Here is a 21,287-nt window from a genome sequence, read left to right as displayed (position 1 = left end):
TGAGTAGTGTTGTCTGTCTGCTGCCAATCTAGAACATCCTGGCTTCTCTGAGTTGAGAGGGTTAAAAAAAAAAAAAAAAAGAGGTGTAATCACTGGGTTTAGATAGAGCGGGTGACTGAGCTGGCATCTGTTTTTACCCAGGCTAATTGCACGTGTAATGAGTGGCCGATGAATCATCAATTCCAAGCAGATATGGCACAGCCTGCTCTTGGAGAGGCTTTGGTGGCACAGACAACTTCCTGTTAACGAGCATTCCCTTTCTTCCTGCGTGAATGGCCACGTGCTTTGTCTCTCTACACAGCCTAATAGGATGTGGGGCAAAGAGAGGCGGGAGTATTTAGGCAAAAACAAGGCATCCGTTTCAGGCATAAATGCCCATTCTTTAGGGTTCCTATCATATGTGCCAGGGACAGGAACATCCTTTCTCTTCCACCCCTCGTAATCAGCGCTCCCAGCTGGCGGCCTGGCACCGGAGCCTTCATCTCCGTGCCAGTGTGATAAAAGAGTGGTCTGTGGGAGGCTAGCTCTACATCAGGCAGAATCTGATAGAAGAAAAACAGCTAGCTACTGATTGATTTCAGTGACTCTCCCCATCATGAGAGACTGCCTGGCCCCGAGACCATGACAGGCTGCCTCTGTGTAATCCCCGATCTGAGAAAAAGACAAGCTTCCAGTCCTGACCTCCTACCCACTTCTCCTCGCCGCTGGTGGCATTGGTGACACTCCCCTCTAACCTAGTGCTGATTACTGTCCCTGGCCAGGGGTAGCCTGGGGGGGGTGGGTGGCAACACTCCATTAGTGGTGTGCCAAGCCAGGAGGTCTGCACATGAGCTTACAGTGGCGCCTGCCCTGTGGGTCAAGGTGCAGCACTGGAGGGCGAGGAGCCTGCGCTGCGCTTTCCAGAGTGGCTTGGAAACCCGAGCTCCTCCTTTTAGTCAAACAGATGTCTGTGGGTGCCATGGAGCCCACACTGCTGGATATGGGCCTGCCTTTCTCCCCATCTCCCAAAGCTACACACCGGCATCAGAGACCACGGAGCTCCGGAGACATGGCTACCCTTGAGTTTTAGAAGCTGGTGCTGTAACTCTGGCTTCTCATGCCCTGTCTAGAGTCTGTAAACCGGCTGTTTAACTTAAGAGTCCCTGTGGGATAGGCAGAGCCTGAGAGAAGAAATTGAAGGGAGATCAGGCTTATCCAGGAGCATGTGTTGGCCCCCACTTTCTGCCCTTCCTGAAGCCTGGAAGGAGTGTGGGCCACGTGTCACCAGTGGCCTTTGACCTTCCTTCCTTCCCTTTAGAGACCTTCAAACGGAGATTATCTGAGGTGAAGGGGCAACCTGTGGGTCCCTGACCTGTGAGTAACCAAGATGACCTTGTTATTTTTAGTTTTCCAAGACAGGGTTTCTCTATGTAATCCACTATCTGGGAACTCGCTCTGTAGACCAGGCTGGCCTCAAACACACAGAGATCCACCTACCTCTGCCTCCTGAACGCCGGGATTAAAGGTGTACACCACCATGTCCATTTTCTCCCCGGATATTTTAATCCTTGGTCGGGGGGGAGGGCGTACACCAAAGCAGCCCCTTACTGTGTATGTGGTATTGTAGTATTATTCCCTAGAAGGTTTTCACATCCCTTGAGCCCCTCACCCAGAGCCTGTGGTGGAGCTACCATCATGGGAATGACACTGGAACAGCTGAGGATCTGGGGGAGGCACATGCTAGCTAGCAAGAGTGATGAGGCGTTTGCCTTTGAAAACATCGCTCGTCACTGATGCTAGTGGTTTTTTTTTTTTTTTCTCTCTGAAACAGAGTCTCACTGTGTAGACCAGACTAGCCTCAAACTCATCGAGACCCTCTTGCCTCTGCTTCCCCAGCACTGGGATTAAAGACACGCACCAACATGCGAGCCCTGCTAGTTGCAGTTTATTTCAGTGCTGGAGACTGAAAGGCATGGGGGGGCAGGGGGGACTGTTTCTTGACCAGACTCAATACCAATGCGTAGGTGGGGAACTAAGCCGAGGCCAAACGAGGGAAGAAGCTGGCCAGCACTGTCAGCTGGGAACCCGAGAGGAAAAGCTGGCCTGGCCTCAGCCTCAGTCCTGTTCTCCACCTGTCTGTCCCCTTTACTACCCTTTCTGCAGGCCAGACTCCTAGTCCCTGGGTGCCAGCCTCTGGGCCACCTCAGGGGCGGAGCTTGGCTGCACCCACGTGTGGTGGAGTTAAATACTCAGAGCCCACACCCGCCGGGACAGAGAAACAGCAAGCAGCACCATGGCTGGCAAGAAAGTCTGCATTGTCGGCTCCGGCAACTGGTGAGTGGTTCTGTGAAGGGCATGGGGGGAGGGAAGGGTTCTCTGAGGGCTGAGGGGCTCCGAGGAGGGAGGCTGGGTGAGCAGGAAACGGGCAGAGGGTAGGAAATGCCCTCAGGAGCCGGCTGGACTCCTGCTGCCATTTCCAGTGCTTACGGTGCACAGGACAGTCTGTGCCCAGCCTCCCGGCTGTGCCCGCCTAGGCGCTGCACCTGTTCACCACAGGAAGGTGAGCAGAGTGCTATTGCCTTCCGTGCCTGAGAAGCTGCCTGCGCGGTGTAGGGAAGGCTAGCCCACCTCCCCAGCAGCAAAGACTGGATAGACTGAATCTTCTATTGCCAGTCGTGGGAAACACATTCATCATAGGGGACCAGGGTGGGGGTAGGGAGGTGGAGTGACGTGAGAGGCGGGAGATAAAAAAAAAAAATCCAACAAGCTTTTTGAGTTCCTCCCCCTCCTCCCTGTCACCCTAGTCTACTTTCCTGTGTTTCCTCTCCCGCCAGGGGCTCAGCCATTGCCAAGATCGTGGGTAGCAATGCAGGCCGGCTGGCACACTTTGACCCACGGGTGACCATGTGGGTGTTTGAGGAAGACATCGGGGGCAGAAAGCTAACTGAGATCATCAACACTCAGCACGAGAATGTTAAATACCTGCCAGGGCACAAGCTGCCCCCCAATGTGGTGAGCTCCAACTCGATGTGAGAAGAGAGAGAGAGGCAAGGAAAGGACGCAAAAGTGACTTCGAGGAGGTGCCTCCTTCCCAGAGGCGCCCGCTGGCCTGGTGGAGCAGCAGGCAGGGTGCTCTAGGCCTGGAGTACTTCCCATTAAGCCCCTATATTACTCTTTTGGATTCTTTCTGGAATCTGAATGTACCACCCCTTAGAGGTGCTAGGTAGAAAAAGAGGGGTCTCCATGGCAACCGAAGACTGGTTCTCAGGCTCCCGGACTCGGGGTCCAACTCCTCCTGCCTGCCCTGAACTCTAATCCTGTTACTCATTCACTGGTTATTAGCAGATCTGAAGGCTGATCATTGGACTTTTGGTCTTTGGTCAAATCCATATGGCGCTCTCCTCACCTAGAAAGGGGGGACAGAGAGTCCACAGGGAGACCGGAGCTCCCACTGCCAAGTTCGGGCCCCTAAGACGCAGCAGTGATGAAATCTTAGTTGGTTTCTTCCCCCTGCCAGGCCTAGGCTGCCTTTGGCAGTCTTCACTGACCCATAGCCAAGGGCTAAACGTGTGGCATGTGGAGGCAGGCGTGTTCTAGGAAGCTTCAGTGTCCCAGGAGAGCTGGGGACAGGGAACACAGAAGTTCTGATAGTTCCTGTTAAAGTCTCAAAAATCCCTCCCCTAACACTGGCTTGGAGATCTTCTGTAAGGGGGTCCCCAGGGGACTAGGAGAGGTCTACCAGGCACACGAGAGCTTCTGCTCTCCTTCACAGGTGGCCGTCCCAGACGTGGTCCAAGCTGCAACAGGCGCTGACATCCTGGTTTTTGTGGTACCCCATCAGTTCATTGGCAAGATCTGTGACCAGCTCAAGGGCCACTTGAAAGCCAATACTATTGGCATATCTCTTATTAAGGTACCAGAGATGCTTTGCGTGTTTGGGGATGAGGTGCAGCTAACTTTTGTGGGATGTGGGGGTAGATAGAGGAGCGTAGAAAAGAATATACAGAACGAGACTGAGAACCCGGATGGAGATGAAGAACCCGGACAGAGATGGGAGGGATTGGCTTTGGAGAGAGTAAAGGGGCCGGGTGTGGGGCGCACACCTTCAATCCTAGCACTCGAGAGGCAGAGGCAGGCGGATTTCTGAGTTTGAGGCCAGCCTGGTCTACAGAGTGAGTTCCAGGACAGCCAGGGCTACACAGAGAAGCCCTGTCTCAAAAAACCAAAAAAAAAAAAAAAAAAAGAAAAAGAAAAAGAAAAAAGCAAGCAAGCAGTTGGGGCTGAAGTATAGCTTAGTGGCAGAGAGTTTGCCTAGCATGCATGAGGTCCTGAGTTCAATCCCTAGCAATCTCCCCAGAAAGGGGAGGGAGGAGGGAGGCAGAAAGAAAGACAGAAAGAGAGAAGGAGAGGGAGAGGGGACAAGGGGGGAGGGTATCAGCTGCTGGGCTACTTAACAAAGACAAGACAGCTTTGGAGGCAGATGTCTTAGAAAAGAAGTGGATTGGGGTGTCTAGGGGGTTCCTTGTGGGTATAAGGAGTAGGATGCTTCTAAGAGGTAGGCTGGATAAGCTGTGTGTGGGTGGGAGTTTGCTGAGATGGATTGGTCACTGCTGTCTGCTATGCTCACAGCAAGTCTGGGCTGGGTAGGATTGGGGCAGAACCTCTGGAAAGGGGCACAGATGGGCCTGAAGGACAGCTTACCTGAGCTCCACCCTCTGCCCAGGGGATAGATGAGGGCCCCAACGGGCTGAAGCTCATTTCTGAAGTGATTGGGGAGCGCCTTGGCATTCCCATGAGCGTGCTGATGGGGGCCAACATTGCCAGCGAGGTGGCTGAGGAGAAGTTCTGTGAGACGACCATCGGTGAGATTCCTGTACACACCACGCAGCCCCAGCTGCTGCCCAAGCCCTTGGCTATTGGTCCCTCCACAGCAGGGAAAGAAGAAAGTCTCAGAGGGGAGGGGAGGGGAGGGGAGGGGGCAGAGGGTGGGACATCAGGGATGGGGCTATGAGTCTTGTTTGTGTGAGGGACAGTTGAATTGTTACTTTGTACCATGCACCTGTTGTCCCAGCTTCTCAGGAGACTGAAGCCCAGGAGTTCTGGGCCAGCCTAGGCAACACAGCAAGAGCCCAACAGACCATCTTAAGGATCAAAATAAGAGGTTGTCCCTCCAAGCTTCACCCCTTCTCTACTTTAGGCTGCAAGGACCCGGCCCAGGGACAGCTCCTGAAGGACCTGATGCAGACACCCAACTTTCGCATCACTGTGGTACAAGAGGTGGACACAGTGGAGATCTGTGGGGCCTTGAAGGTGAGAGGATACGGAGATGGCTTTGGAGTGAGGAGAAGCCCGCCAGTGGGCCCAGCTGAGCTCTTTCAGATTGCTGGAACCAACTCTGGCATTTGGGCAGCATCCCCACTGCCCCATTCACAGCAGGGCATCCAGGCTTGCTGACTCTTAACCTTAACCAGTCAGCAGTGGGTCCTCTTCCTCCACTCCACTTAGACCTCCTCTGAGATGGACGCAGCCTGTGTGATGGTCCAGTGTGAAGAGATGTCAGGGTTAATGAAAGAGAAGACGTTCAGGGTAAAGAGCTTGTCACACAACAACAGGGAACAGATGGCCAGAACTATGGTGGCACGTGCCTTTAATCCCAGCACTCGGGGGACTCGGGAGGGGAAGGCAGATCTCTATGAGTTAGTGGCCGGTCAGGGACTACATAGTGAGGCACTGTTTGAAAAGAAAAAGGGGGCAGGGGAAGAGTGACTCTCACAGGGAATGTCAAGAATAAATATGAGCCGGGCGTGGTGGTGCACGTCTTTAATCCCAGCACTCGGGAGGCAGAGGCAGGTGGATTTCTGAGTTTGAGGCCAGCCTGGTCTACAAAGTGAGTTCCAGGACAGCCAGGGCTACACAGAGAAACCCTGTCTCGAAAACCAAAAAAAAAAAAAAGAATAAATATATGAGATAGAAATTAAGAAAAGGTGCCAGCTGATGGTGGTGTGCACTCTTTTAATCCCAGCGCTTAGAATGCAGAGGTAGGCCGGGCGTGGTGGCGCACGCCTTTAATCCCAGCACTTGGGAGGCAGAGGCAGGTGGATTTCTGAGTTTGAGGCCAGCCTGGTCTACAAAGTGAGTTCCAGGACAGCCAGGGCTACACAGAGAAACCCTGCCTCGAAAAAAAAAAAAAAAAAAAGAATGCAGAGGTAGGCAGATCTCTGAGTAGGCCTAGGGAGATGATTCTGTTGGTAAAGAGCTTGTCACACAAGCCTGATGAGGACTTGATTCCCCCAGAACCCATGCTGAAAAGCTAGGCTCAGTGGTAACTCCAACAGTGAGGAAGCAGAGGGGTGAGGTTCCTGCAGCCTGCTGGACAGACAGTCAAGCTCAACCAGTGAGCTCCAGGTTCACCGAGAGATGCTATCTCAAAACCAAGGTTTTCTGGGCATCGTGAGGTACGCTTTTAATCCCATCACGTAGGAGGTAGAGGCAGGTGGTTCTCTGTGAGTTTGAGCCTAGCCTGGTCTACACAGAGATTTCTAGGCCAGCTAAAGTTATATGGTGAAACCCTGTCTGGCAAATTAATTATTATTATTAACAACACTGGAGAGGTAAACCATGACAATCACTTCCACACATATAAGCTCACAGATATATCTACACATCCACACAAACGCACACGCCCACACGCCACATGGGAAACCAGGAAGCAGAGATCTTGGTTTAAGAGGAGGCCACATTTCTGAGTTCGAGGCCAGCCTGGTCTACAAAGTGAGTGCCAGGACATCCAGGGCTACACAGAGAAACCCTGTCTCGAAAAACCAAAAAAAAAAAAAAAAAAAAAAAAAAAAAAAAAAAAAGAGGAGGCCACACACAAAAAAAAAAAAAAAAAAAAAAAAAAAAAGAGGAGGCCACACCGTGGTTCATTGATGGGTTTGCCAAGGCTGATACAGGCAGCACGGGGAGGTGCAGAAGGCTCCAAGTGGAGCCTCTGGAGAGGCAAATTTCTCACCCGTGTCTCTACTCCTCAAAGAATATAGTGGCCGTTGGGGCTGGCTTCTGTGATGGGCTTGGCTTCGGTGACAACACCAAGGCGGCGGTGATCCGGTTGGGGCTCATGGAGATGATCGCCTTCGCCAAGCTCTTCTGCAGTGGCACTGTGTCCTCGGCCACCTTCCTGGAGAGCTGCGGGGTCGCAGACCTCATCACGACCTGCTATGGGGGGCGGAACCGCAAGGTGGCAGAGGCCTTCGCTCGCACTGGAAAGGTAGGCAGGGAGATGTCAAGGTCGGGGAGGGGTGATGATGTGCGGGGCAGGTGTTCCCGCAGCCAGACCCTGTCTCAGATTGGATAGTGACTGACTGGAATGTGGCTCAGTGGCAGAGCACTTACCTATGCAGAGTCCGCATGAGGCCCTGCGTTCAACCACGGGAATGGAGAAATTGTTTGGAACAGGGGCCATTACTCCTCCGCCCCCTCAAGATCCCACTTTCCACCCGACTTTCCTGCTCACACAGCACCCTCTCCCACTTCCCTTCTCATGGCATCCTCTTCACAGTCCATTGAGCAGCTGGAGAAGGAGATGCTGAATGGGCAGAAGCTACAGGGGCCCCAGACAGCCCGGGAGCTGCACAGCATTCTCCAACACAAGGGCCTTGTGGACAAGTGAGTGTTTGCCAGCGCCCTTGGGGGAGGAGTCACAGGTTGGTTGCCGCCCCTTTCCCCATCTTCTTGAACCCCCACACAACCTGTGCAATGGACAGAGAGAGCTTGGAGTGTCTGGGGTGCCGAGTATCTTCAGCCAGTCCACCCTCTATCTATGATCTTTCCACTAGCTGCTTGGCCCCTTCTGCGTGGTCTCCCCTTTCTTGGCTCATGGCTTTCGATATAGGGAATAGCCAAGCGGGGATGATAAGAAACAACTGGCTTAGTACACCAGCATATAGAACATAAACTACATCTTTGCTACTTTATCATACTGGACCCATTTTACAACCGGTGACACTGAGGTCCAGAGAATTGAATGGTTTACTTGTTAAAAACCAAACAATATTTTTTTTTTTTTTTTTTTTTTTTTTTTTGGTTTTTCGAGACAGGGTTTCTCTGTGTAGCCCTGGCTGTCCTGGCACTCACTTTGTAGACCAGGCTGGCCTCGAACTCAGAAATCCGCCTGCCTCTGCCTCCCGAGTGCTGGGATTAAAGGCGTGCGCCACCACGCCCGGCCCAAACAATATTTAAAGCCCGCATGCGACTCAGTCAAGCAAGTGCAGGATGCTAAGGATCAGAGTGGATGGCGACCTGACCCCAAATCCCAGGGCCAGGAATTCAGATTCCTGGCAGGTAGCAACTGGGGGCTGAACTCCAGGAGGCTAGGGAAGTGGTGAGCTAGCACTGAGTCTGGACCTGGGTGGGCATGCATGTTGAGGGTGGACTGTGTGTAGGGAGTGAAGCTTAGGCTCTTTCTCTCTAGGTTCCCCTTGTTCACTGCGGTGTACAAAGTGTGCTATGAGGGCCAGCCAGTGGGCGAATTCATCCGCTGTCTGCAGAACCACCCGGAACACATGTGAATGGGGCCAGGGCCCAGGACAGGCAGCCCCTTTGCCCCAACGGAGACAAGTGGAAGGAAGCGCGTGACACCCGTCATCAGCACTGTCTCCAGGACTCCCCATCTAGCAGAGTCCTCCCTGAAGGACCCTGAGGACAGGAGGCTGCGGGGCTCAGCTACACACCTGGAGGTGCTCGCCACAGAATCCACACTTCCTTGCTGTCCTCTGGGAAGTGTAGAACTAAGCCCCGGTGCTGCCTGCTCCAGGGGTGGGGTTGGGGGAAGGGAAGGCGCCAAGTCAAGGGCTGCCGGTTGCTGCCTCACACACACTGGGAACCAGTCCCAAGTCCCATTAAGTGACTGAAGAAGCACTTCAGCCACAGGAAAGATGGGGCAAAGGCTGCCAAGGGAAGGGTCTGGATGCCTGAGCTGACACAGACCCCAGAGACCCTTTGGCCGACCTCTGCCAGGCCCCACGCAACATCAACGATCTCACTGTTTGCTAACAAAATACAAAGCTCTCAAACAACCCGTTTTAACTTCTCCTAGCAACTCCTGCTTCCTCAGAAGCCTCTACTTCCCCCTCCCCCAGGCTACGCTGGCACAAGAGTTGCTCTCCACAGGCATCTCTGGCCCTGGGGCTCTCCATTCTTCCCAGAGACTTCCTGGTTCCTGGAGCTTTGTCAGGGCCTCCCCACCCTGTGTGACCTTTCCCAGCTTTCCCTTGCCCGCACCCAGCTGCCAGCACCCTCTTTGGGGAGCAGGAATCTAATCTGCTGACAGAGAGAGCTACACTCTTTTCACAGCAGGCTCAGATGGCTCAGGCTCCCCTGACCTTCCTATTTGTCCACCTCCCCAGTTAGGAGCTCCGAAGTATCAGCCAGCCCCTCCTACTGCTGACCTTTCTTCTCAGGGTCCTCCCCACAAGGCCACTTCTCTCTGCAGTCACCACCAACTTCACGTCTAACAGAATGTAGGATTTATAGCTTATCGTCCTCAGGGCTGTCAGCCCATATTCTTGACTCTGCCCTTTCCTCTTGCCGAAGTCGTTCTCACCCAGCCTGGAAGGCCACCACATTTGTAGGCTTAGAACCAAGGAGCAGCTCAAAGGTTCAGTAGGTTTCCACAAGGGTTGGTGGGTCCTAGTCCAAGGCCAGCTGTCCTCGAAACAGAACGAGGTCCTCATGAGATCGGACCCACACACCTCAGGAGCTGGGGAACTCGAGGGAAGGACAATTGAAAACTGCCTGCCCTGGGGTGAGGGAGATCAGAGGGGGATGGGAGTCTGCTTTGCACTGGCCCTGTTCCAAAGTTGGGTGGCAGCAGGAGAATGTCACAGATCAGCAGCCTGGAGCGCTAGCTAAAAATAGCCCCGGGAGCTGGAGGTTTCTCTCTCCACCAGGGGTCTCCATTTCGCGTGTGGCAGCAACTGGCACACCGTGGCTCTGGCCAGCTTGATATTAAACTAACATACTAAGGTGCCAGGCCCCTCTCTGCTCCTAGCCTTTAAGAATTTCGTCTTAGCAGTGAAGGTCAGAGCTATCGGGTAAGGTGAAGGGGGGGGGGGGCTGTCATCGATCCCGACTGGGCTGGAACCCTCCCACGCATGACTCAATTCAGAGCTGTTCCTTGGGAGACTGGGGCGGGATGCAGACAGATTCCAACACCTTAACCTATGTTTGCTCCGTCAGTCAACTGTGAATCTGAGGCCTTCTGTCAGGCCACTTGTCTACCCAATAAAGTGTGGTTTTTCCAGAAACTGGAAGAGTTGGGGGAGTTTATGTGGCAGTGTGTGGGGTCATGTATCACTGCGTGCATGTTTTACTCAATGTAAGACAAGAAGTGGAAAAAATCATCCCTGTTTAATAGCAGCCACACTCGGGCATCAATCGGCATTGGCGTCCACTCTGCTCAAAGCCTCCACCTCCACCCCCGTCCCCTTTTGTGCTTCGTATCCCCTCCTCCACCCAAGCTGTCAGCCAGTCTTCCCGCGCTTCTTAGAGGGTCTGTCACGTCGCCTGACTGCGAGGATGTCGCGCACAAGGCAGAAATATTAGCGAGTCACCCTCCCATCCCCCGACTCACCCCCTACACCCCTTCTGTGGCCTCAGTAGTGCTGGTCCAGCTGAGGTCGGATCCTCCGGATCACCCTGTAAAGGGCCGCTCCGGGCGCTAGGGGGCGCTAGGCCCACCGCTGGAGAATTTCGAGGATCTACCTAGCTACAGCTTACGTCACTGAGCTTAGACTGCGGATTGGCTAATGCTGAGCTAAAATTTTTCCGGTTTTCCAAGGAGCGCTCTTGATGGAGCAGAACCACAACCCCCAGAATTCAATGGGCCTTTCCGAGAGGAAGACTAGACTGAGCGTGCGTAAGAGAGAAGTGGAAGCCGGAAGTTCAAGGCTGGCTCTCGCTTCAGTGGGCGAGTTTTCGCAGGGGGTGTCGGGTCCTCAGCGGGGCTGAGCACCAGTGGCTGAGGAGCTGCGCGTTGGTGACTGCCTCTCTCTACCCTGCGGCGGCCGCGCGACTCTGCGAGTGGCAGACTGAGCAGGCATCGCTCTGACGCGGCCGAGTTGCAGCCTCCAGGTAGGCCGCGGGCCGGACGGCCAAGCGCCCTCGCCTTCCCCCCACGCTCTCCTGCTCGGCGCACCGCGCCCCCTGCTCCGCGGGTCGCCGCTTTGCACGCAGTTCCGCTGCTCCCCGCTCCGAGTCCCTGCTGTCCCCTGTGCCCCGCACCGCGCGTCCTCGGCCTGTGCCCTTGAGAGCGCGCGGCTCCTAGTCCTTGCGCTGTGCTAGCTCCTGCAGGCTCCCCGGCTGTCATAGTCCGACCGCCTTCCTGGTGTGACTGCGGCCTGGCTGTCCTCCCTTCTGAAACTGCTCGCCTCAACCCCACAGCCCCTCACGGTCCCGCAAAGCCACTTATTTCTCTGAGGTCCTCGCCACCTTCTCTGATCCTACAGAATATGAGGTTCATAGCTTACCTTTATGGGCTCCGTTAGTCAGAACCAAGCCTCTCCTAAGAGGGCTAAATGACAGAAGCTAAGCTCGGGTGGTTTTAGGGCTGTGATCCTTATTTGTTTTGTAAAGGATGCCCATCAGATGAAAACCTTCTGCCAATCTCAAGAGTTTCTTTTATTTCCAAAGTTAATCCTTGTATCTGGGTTTCTAATTTCAGGGTTTTATTGTTGTTTGTTTGTTTGTTTTTGAGGTTATCTCGAATTTGCTTCTTTTTGCCCCCCCCCCCTTTTTTTAAACAGGGTCTCATGTAGTTCATACTGGCTTGGGATTCATTAAATAGCTAAGGATGATTTTGAATCTAGGATCCTCCTGCCTCCACATCCAGAGTGCTGGGATTTCCAGCATATACCACATGCTCTGTTTAATGCAGTTCTGGGGACTGAACCTCTGGCTTTGTGCCTGCTACACTGAGTTACATCCCACTTCAAATCATACTCAAATCTTCTCTATCAGTGAACAAGGTGAAATTAGCGTTTCACCAGGGCGAAGTGACTCTGGCACTCTACAGGGAGGATTCCCAGACACACACATCCAAAAGTCAGGTCCTCTCGTGGGAGCAGAATTTGACTACCACAATAAGTAGCCTGATTAAAATATGGTTCTGAGGCTGGAGAGGTGGCTCAGCAGTTAAGAGCCTTAATGTTCTTCCAGAGGACCCAGGTTTGATTCCTAGTACAGTCTGGGTGGGCTGGTCACTTTTTAAGCACAAATAAGGAGAGCCTGTGTTACCTCTGATGGCATCGCATCATATACACCTGTTTCCGGCCTTCTGTACCTCGGGTGTAGACATTTTGAGTCAGAGCTATGAAACTGCCGTGCTTAACCCTTTTAAGAGCAGCCACACAGGAGTCACCAACATAGGATGCATCCATGAAGATGAAAATAAGGAAGGAGGAGAGGCCTGTCCTGCAGACCAACTCTAATCTGTCTTTGTAGGGGAAGACATGCCATCTGCCAAGCAGCTAGCCGATATCGGCTACAAGACCTTCTCTGCCTCGATGTTGCTCCTCACTGTGTATGGGGGTTACCTCTGCAGTGTACGAGCCTACCGTTACCTCCAGCTGCGCAGTGCCAGGCGCCAGGCTGCAGAAGAGCAGAAGACCTCAGGAGTCCTGTAGAGCAGCGAGGCCTGAGGCCTGCGGCCCGAAACGGAAAAGATTTTCCTGCACGTCAACCCTGGCAAGAACTAGGCCTCGATGCCTTTCAAACCTGCTGGGCTAAAATGCCTCGGTTTCTGTAGTGCTACTAGCTTGTGCCGTTCTGACAGTTTATGGAGGCCATCAAGTAAATGGGAATGTGAGGGTGAGGTTTATTACAGAGATTAAATATTTTGCTTTGTTTGTGTTTTAGTGGTTCTGTGTACCCAAAGAGTATATGGATCGTAGAGGTGTGGCCTTGAGCTCTCTCAAAGCTTGGTCTCTCTTTTTCTTTCCTGTTTTGTTTGTTCAAGACAGAGTCTATGTAGCCCTAGCTGTCCTGGGACTCTATAAAAGACTAGGCTAGCTTGAACTAAGAGAGATCAGATCCTCTTGCCTCTGCCTCCCAAGTGTTGGGATTAAAGGCCTGCACCATCACGCCTGGCAGTATCTTTCCTACTGCTGTGAAGACACCATAAAAAGTTACCTTATGGAAGTGTTTATTTGGGGCATATCGCCTCAGAGGGGTCCATGACCACCACCGTGGTGGGGAGCGTGGCAGCAGGCCAGCAGCCATGGCCCTAGAGAAGAAGCGGAGAGCTTACATCTGATCCACAGGCACAAGGCAAAGAGCTAACTGGAAATGGCTGGTTTTTAAAACCTCAAAACCACCCCCCTGGTGACACACCTCCCCTGGCAAGGTCACACTCCCACTTTTTCCCAAACAGCTCTACCAGTTGGGGACCAAATATCAAATTTATGACCATATGGGGGCTGTTCCTTTTTTTTTAAAAAAAGATTTAGTTATTTATTACAGGTAAGTACACTGTAGCTGTCTTCAGACACCCCAGAAGAGGGCAAGGCATCAGGTCTCATGACGGATGGTTGTGAGCCACCATGTGGGATTTGAACTCAGGACCTCTGGAAGAGCAGTCAGTGCTCTTACCCACTGAGCCATCTCTCCAGATCCTAGGGGGACCATTCTTATGCAAACCACCACATTTGGGTTTCTGGACCTTAGTTTTCGTCACCCCATGAATGTAGACATCCAGTTTTAGCAGTAGTATCAGGGTGTAGGATCATGGAGAAAATCTGCCCCAGCATTTGTGCATTTGCCTAAATTTTTCGGTCAAAGACCACAGAGCTTTGTGCAGGTCATATATAAATAAACATGTCCTCTACTACTGAGATGCACCTTGCAGTGACCCTTCTGCCTCTGCTCCTCAGGTGTGGAGATTGCAGTTGCATTTTTGTGCCTGCCATATATTTTTATGAGTCTCTATATTACAGAACCACACCTAAGAATACAAAGGAGGACGTGAGAGCTCTGGCAGAGGACCCAGCTTCATTCCCCAGCACCCACTGGCAATAACGAACCATCAGTAATCCAGTCCTAAAAGATCTGACTCCCTCTTGTGGCTGCCATGGGCACTGCATGCACATGATGCAGATACACGTGCAGGAAAAACACCCGTACACATAAATCTTTAAAAAATTTTTAATTAGCTGGGCAGTGGTAGCACGCACCCTTAATCCTAGTACTCAGGAGGCAGAGGCAGGTGGATTTCTGAGTTCGAGGCCAGCCTGGTCTACAGAGTGAGTTCCAGGACAGCCAGGGCTACACAGCAACCCTGTCCCTAAAAACAAAAAGTATAAATAAAAAAAAAAAAAAGTACAACTTTTAAAAAAAGATTTATTTGATGTATGAGTGCTCTGTCTGCATATGCACCCACATGCCAGCAGAGGGCATCAGATCCCATTATAGAAGGCTGTGAGCCACCATGTAGTTGCTGGGAATTGAACTCAGGACCTCTGGAAGAGCAGCCAGTGCTCTTAACCAAGGAGCCATCTCTCCAGCCCAACTTTTTCTTCGTTTTAAAAGAAGATGTCTGGCTCATGGGTCTATACGTTGCAGTGCGCAACCCATCAGAGAGAAGCAGGCAAAACCAGTTAAGAGTGTAACTATATTAGGATATCTTGGACCAAGGTATAGCTTGTCTAAATAGTGACACTTGCCAGGTATGATGGTACCTCTGAGAGTTCTAGGCCAGCCTGACTTTACAGTACAACCCTGTTTCAAAGGAAAAAAAAAAAAAGTAGAGCAAGTAGAGCTGTCTACTAGAAGCAGCAGGAAGTAGTATTCATGGTTCTAACACCAGTTGGCCATTATCAGGATGGCCATCTCAAAAAATAAAAGATATAGGCTTTCAGTATCTCTTTTGAAAAAAACATACATGTCCATGTTTCTATAAAGGATGTAATGAAAATGTAAAGACTATGTAACATGACATAAATGTAGAGAAGATGTCAAGTGTCAGCGAGATGGCTCAGTGGGTGAAAGTGTTTGCCTCCACCCTGATGACAACCTGAGTTTGATTCCTGGGACTCCGTACATGGAAGGAGAGAACTGGCTCTCAAAAGTCAACCTCTGATTGTCACACGTGGTGGTGCACGTTTTTAAACCCGGCACTCAGGAGGCAGAGGCAGGCAGATTTTCCACGTAGAACAGAGTTCCAGTGCTACAGAGGCCCTATGTCAAAAAAGAAAAAAGTATCTCTGAAAATACATGTGAAAATAAAGATTGAATATTTAAAAATATATTTATCCTGGGTCAGCACCAAAAACATTCTTATGTTCTGTATTACTTTTGTCAAGATTTAAAGTGTAGGTAAGGGGCTGGAGAGAGAGCTCAGCAGTTAAGAGCACTGACTAGTGGGGCAGTGGTGGCACACGCCTTTAGTCCCAGCACTTGGGAGGCAGAGGCAGGTAGATTTCTGAGTTCGAGGCCAGCCTGGTCTACAGAGTGAGTTCCAGGACAGCCAGGGCTTCACAGAGAAACCCTGTCTTGAAGAAAAAAAAAAAAAAAAAAAAAAAAAAAAAAAGGAAAGCACTGACTATTCTTCCAGAGGTCCTGAGTTCAATTCCCAGCAACCACATGGTGACTCACAACCATCTCTAATGGGGTCTGACGTCCTCTTCTGGTGTGTCTGAAGACAGCTACAGTGCACTTGAAAGACCCACAACGTGAGGACTCCCCCACATTCTGACTCAGGAGAGGCGACACCCCAAATCACACAAGAAACGGTCTTGCTGCAACTGCAAGAGGATTTTTATTCAAGAGCACTCTCGGGCCCATGGTCATACACCACGCAGGGGTAGAGGACCATGGCGCCGAGTAGCTGAGTAAGGGGGTATTTAAAGGAAGAAACCACAACTCAAGGAGGTGGGGAGTGTGTTGTTGGAAAATACCAAAAATACCAGTTAAGAGTCACAAGGAAGTGTAAAGTCACAAATGTTATTGTGAGGGTTATTTCTCAAGACAGTTTCTAAGAGCCCCTAATGATAGCACATTTGCTTGCAGGTTCCAGCAATGGTCAGGGTGGGTCAGGGTGACTTTCTTTGAATGAACACTCTTTGAACCCAGGAAGCGGGTGGGTGGATGGAGGAAGGAATGTCGCTATCTGTTTTATGACCAGCACCTGGAGCACTAAGCCACAAAAGCCACACTCCCAAGCCTGGGCCCAAAAGCCTCGAATTTTGTTCTTACTTTGCTATACTTCTTCACACTCATATACATAAAATAAAAGATTAAAGTGAGTTTGACCATGGTCAAACCTTTAATCCCAGCACTTGAAGCAGAAGCAGACAGATCTCTGAATTTGAAGCTAGTGTAGTCAACAGAGAGAGTTCCAGGACTATGTACCTTGTCTCAAACAGCAGGTTCCCCCTAATAAAAATCACAAAGTCACTGGCGTAGTAGCACTTACCTGTAATCCCAGAATTTAGGATGCAGAAGTTAGGATTGAGTTTGAGTCCAGCCTAGTCTACAATGGGAGTTTCAGGCTAGCCAGGGCTACATGCTGAGACCCTGGCACATAAATAAATAAGGGACTGGAGAGATGACTCAGCAATTTAAGAGCACGGGCTGTTCTTGAAGAGGACCTGGTTTCAATCCTAGCACCCACATGGCCACTGAACCATCTAACCAGCACCCTGAGTGAAGCTTAGAATAATAAAACAAGACAAAAACATATCTGTAGAGAAGAAAAGAAATGGAGTTATGTAGGAATGTAGGCAAGTTCTTGCTTAATGCAGACTAACCCCAACAAGCATCCAGAACCAGCTGAGCTTCCAAGAAAAAAACACAAAAGACAGAATTGGAAACTGTCTTAACATGGCTCCTGGGGGGAGGAAGAGGCAGAGTAACTCAGGGTTTTTGGTTTGAATTCAATAGACAATGGGGGCGGGAGAGACGGTTTGAGTAAGAGCACTGGCTGCTAAGAGAACCTGGGTTTGGTTCCCAGCACCCACATGGTGGCTTAACAACTGTCTGTAACTCCAGTTCCAGGAGATCTGACATCACATTCTGCCACATATGCAGTGCACATACATACAAAACTGATCTCAGATTATCTGTCTTGTTTTCACCACCACCAAACTCCTAATGGCTCAGAGGGTAAAGGTTCTGGCTGCTCAAGCCTGCGGACCTGAGTTCAATCCTCAGGACCTATGTAAAAGTGGAAAGCAAGAATGGACTCCACAAAGTATTCCTTTAATGTCTGCACACCATGCATATGTGTGCACACATACACACAGTAATAATAGAACAAATACCCGGACCCAGATTATATAAAACATCCTTTACTGAGTAGAACAGTTAACTCACAGGCTGCTGAGGTGGTTCAACAGGAATCAGCTGTCACTGTGCATGCCTGATAACTTGCGTTCCAGCTCTTAAGCCCATGGTGGAAGGAACTGAGTCCTAGAAGTTGTCCTCTGGTTTCTATGCAAGTAGATTCACTCACTTGCACACACAGTAATAAGTAAACAGCTTTAAAAGGTAAGAGGGAGGCCGGGCGTGGTGGCGCACGCCTTTAATCCCAGCACTTGGGAGGCAGAGGCAGGCGGATTTCTGAGTTCGAGGCCAGCCTGGTCTACAGAGTGAGTTCCAGGACAGCCAGGACTACACAGAGAAACCCTGTCTCGAAAAACCAAAAAAAAAAAAAAGAAAAAAAAAAAAAAAAAAAAGGTAAGAGGGAAAATAAAAGGGAAAGAGGTGGGGCCAGGGAGCAAAGGCAGTTCTAACAGGCTCCTGTTTGAGTCCATTGCACTTGGCTCTGCTGTCATGGAAGGGGACACAGGGTACAGCAGTGATTCTCTTATCACAGTAGCCAGGAAGCAAGGATGAAAGGGACAGGGACAAAATATACCCTTCAAAGGCACACACCCAGTTCGGCCCTTGCTCTCATCATACACACACATGGCCCAATTTTAAAGGTTAAAAAAATATAAATGGTATGCACTCACTCTGGATGTATTACTTTAAAAAATTATCTACTTATTATATGTAAGTACACTGTATCTGTCTTCAGACACTCTAGAAAAGGGAGTCAGAACTCATTATAGATGGTTGTGAGCCACCATGTGTTGCTGGGACTTGAACTTAGGACCTCTAAAAGAACAGTCAGTGCTTTTAAGCGCCGAGCCATCCCTCCAGCCCCTTTAGATGTCTTACTATGCATCCTGACATGGACTAGCTCCAGACTCAGAGTTCTGCCTGCCTCTTCTGGGTGCTGGGATTACATGTGTGGGCCACCACATCTGGCTTCCAGATGTCTTGAGTTCATTTAGGAATGGATGAGAGGAGTCTCTCTCTAAGCAGTGAAAGCATCGAACCCAGCTTCGTCGTGTTGCGTTGTGTAGCAGGAGCTACACCTTAGCCACCTTTTTTAAATTATTGGACTACTTGGCTGACTCTGTTGTGAGATTACATCTTCCATGCCATTCAACCCAGACTGCAATTATCCAGATCACTAAAGGTAAGATTTATGTATCCTTGACTTTCAAAACCGGTCGCTTATATTTCACAATGATAGTCAACAACATGGCACATGGCCAGTGAAGGAACTAAAGAAGGTCTTCGCCTTCTTGACTAGCTCTGACAAAATGACGAAATAGAACTTCAATTCTCCATACCCAGTCTTTAGAAACCCTCTCATCTCCGGAAATGTAGTGCTACGATACCTACCTCGGTGAGTCTCTCAGAATATGCATTTGTGTGTAGGAAAGTCTGAAGACATCTTGCTCGAGTTGGTTCTCTCCTCCCATGTGGGTCCCACAAATTAAACTCCTGAGGCTTGGCAGCAGGCACTTTTACCCACACTTAGGTCATTTTCTCAGCTCAGAATAATTTTTTTTTTTTAAGATTTATTTATTTATTCTATGTAATACACTGTAGCTGTCTTCAGACACTCTAGAAGAGGGTATCAGATCTCATTACAGATGGTTGTGAACCACCATGTGGTTGCTGGGATTTGAACTCAGGACCTTCAGAAGAGCAGTCAGTGCTCTTAACCGCTGAGCCATCTCAACAGCCCCAGAATAAATCTTTTTTTTTTTTGTTTTGTTTTTTTCTTTTTCTTTTTTTGGTTTTTTCGAGACAGGGTTTCTCTATATAGCCCTGGCTGTCCTGGAACTCACTTTGTAGACCAGGCTGGCCTCGAACTCAGAAATCCGCCTGCCTCTGCCTCCCGAGTGCTGGGATTAAAGGCGTGTGCCACCACGCCCGGCTGTTTTGTTTTTTCGAGACAGGGTTTCTCTGTGTAGCCTTGGCTGTCCTGGAACTCACTCTGTAGACCAGGCTGGCCTCGAACTCAGAAATCCGCTTGCCTCTGCCTTCGGAGAGCTGAGATTAAAGGTGTGAGCCACCACTGCCCAGCCCAGAATAATTCTTTTTTTTTTTTTTTTTTTTTTTTTTTTATATTTTTATTACATATTTTCCTCAATTACATTTCCAATACTATCCCAAAAGTCCCCCATAGCGCCCCCCACTTCCCTACCCACCCATTCCCATTCTTTTGGCCCTGGCATTCCCCTATATTGGGGCATATAAAGTTTGCAAGTCCAATGGGACTCTCTTTCCATTGATGGCCGACTAGGCCATCTTTCGATACATATGCAACTAGAGACAAGAGCTCCAGGGTACTGGTTAGTTCATCATGTTGTTCCACCTATAGGGTTGCAGATCCCTTTAGCTCCTTGGGTACTTTCTCTAGCTTCTCCATTGGGAGCCCTGTGATACATCCAATAGCTGACTGTGAACATCCACTCCTGTGTTTGCTAGGCCCCGGCCAGAATAATTCTTTATTGCTTAAAAATAATTTGATTAAAAAAAGAAAAGAAAAAAAAGAAAAGCTAGGGTCTCGTCCAGGCTGACCCCAAACTACTGGCCCTGTGTGTCCAAATTGCTGAGGCCAAAGGTATATGTTATAGGCCAAGCACTGTTTTTGGTTTTTGTTATGTTTATTATATTTAACTGTGTGTGTGTGTGTCCACCTAGGAGTGTCAGATACTGGAGTTGGAATTACTGATGTTTGTGGGCCACCTGTGGGTGGGTCCTCTGAAGGAGCAGCAGCAGTGTGTGCTCTTAGCCACTAGAGCGTCTGTCCAGCCCTGATTTATGTCCTGTTTGTTATGACCAAGTCTCTGTGTAACTCAGGCTGATCTCAAACTCACATTTCAGCCTCTTAAGTGCTTGGGTTACAGGCACTAAACCATCACAGACAGCTTTCAACTTTCCTCTTCACCACCACGCTAACCCCGCCACGTACACAGCCTCTAGAAATTCTCTGTAATTTAAATGATCACCAAGCAGAAAATTATTCTGGAATATATTTACCATATGAGAAAAATCTGGATTAGGACAAGTTTGTCCACAGGTTTAAAGACAGAACTAAGAAGACATGGTGGACTCATTCATTTATGGCATGCTCAAACATGAAGTGGCAGGCTCTGTGGTACAAGATGAGAACAGGCATCCTGACGAGCCGTGGCTTCTCGGCAAACTCCTTTGCTCTGGTCCATGAGTGTTTGCTGAGCAGTGCTGCTGTGACCATGTCTTAGGGTCACTATTACTAGGACAAAACACCATTAACTAAGGCAGCTTGGGTTAAGGGTTTATCTGGCTTATATTTCCACAGCACTGTCCATCACAGAAGGAAGTCTGGGCAGGAACCTGGATGCCGGAGCTGATGCAGAGGCCATGGAGGGGTACTGCTCTTAGCTTGCTCCTCATGGCTTGCTCAGGCCGTTTTCTCATAAAACCTAGGACCAACAGCCCAGGGATTGACCCCACCCCTACAATGGGCTGTCCCCCGCTCCCATCAACCATCAGTTAAGAAAATGCTCTATAGGCTTGCCCACTGGCCAATCTAGTTGGGAAATTTTCTTAACTAAGGTTCCCTCTTCCAAAATGACTATAACTTGTGCCAAATTGACACAAAACTAGCCAGCACACCAATTAAATATGTTTACTTTAAAACATACCAAAGATATAGATGTACTGTAAGATTCCTCTTAGCATGCATAAAAGAAAAATTTGGATGTCCAAGAGCCTCTTGAATTAGAAATAATAATTTAAAAGGGTTTATTTTATTTTATGTCTGAGTGTAACTATATATATAGTTACATCCATGCAGGTGATTGTGGAGCCAGAGGAGCGTACCAGACAGATCCCCAAAACTGGAGTTACAGGCAATTTTGAGCTGCCCTATATCGGTGCTAGAGACCAACCCTGGATCCTCTGCAAGAGCAGCCTGTGCTCCTCACTGC

At 50.0% G+C, this 21,287-nt stretch overlaps 2 protein-coding genes across 2 annotated transcripts; both read left to right on the top strand.

Moving 5' to 3' along the window:
- The first annotated feature begins 2,194 nt into the window (after nt 1-2,194).
- Nucleotides 2,195-10,283, top strand: Gpd1 (glycerol-3-phosphate dehydrogenase 1). Its single transcript, XM_021183366.3, has 8 exons — nt 2,195-2,313; nt 2,814-2,991; nt 3,752-3,892; nt 4,703-4,841; nt 5,177-5,289; nt 7,013-7,246; nt 7,538-7,644; nt 8,450-10,283. The coding sequence occupies exons 1-8, from the start codon at nt 2,273-2,275 to the stop codon at nt 8,544-8,546; spliced, it is 1,050 nt and encodes a 349-aa protein (XP_021039025.1). The 5' UTR covers nt 2,195-2,272; the 3' UTR covers nt 8,547-10,283.
- A 2,195-nt stretch (nt 10,284-12,478) lies between these two features.
- On the top strand, nt 12,479-12,881 carry Cox14 (cytochrome c oxidase assembly factor COX14). Its single transcript, XM_021183962.3, has one exon. The coding sequence runs from the start codon at nt 12,486-12,488 to the stop codon at nt 12,657-12,659; it is 174 nt and encodes a 57-aa protein (XP_021039621.1). The 5' UTR covers nt 12,479-12,485; the 3' UTR covers nt 12,660-12,881.
- The last annotated feature ends 8,406 nt before the right edge of the window (nt 12,882-21,287 follow it).

Source organism: Mus caroli, unplaced genomic scaffold (assembly GCF_978045245.1).
Source record: "Mus caroli unplaced genomic scaffold, Mus_caroli_1 scaffold_16, whole genome shotgun sequence".
NCBI lineage: Eukaryota > Metazoa > Chordata > Mammalia > Rodentia > Muridae > Mus > Mus caroli.
Note: the sequence above shows the minus strand (reverse complement) of the source record. Positions and strands in the feature narration are given on the sequence as shown.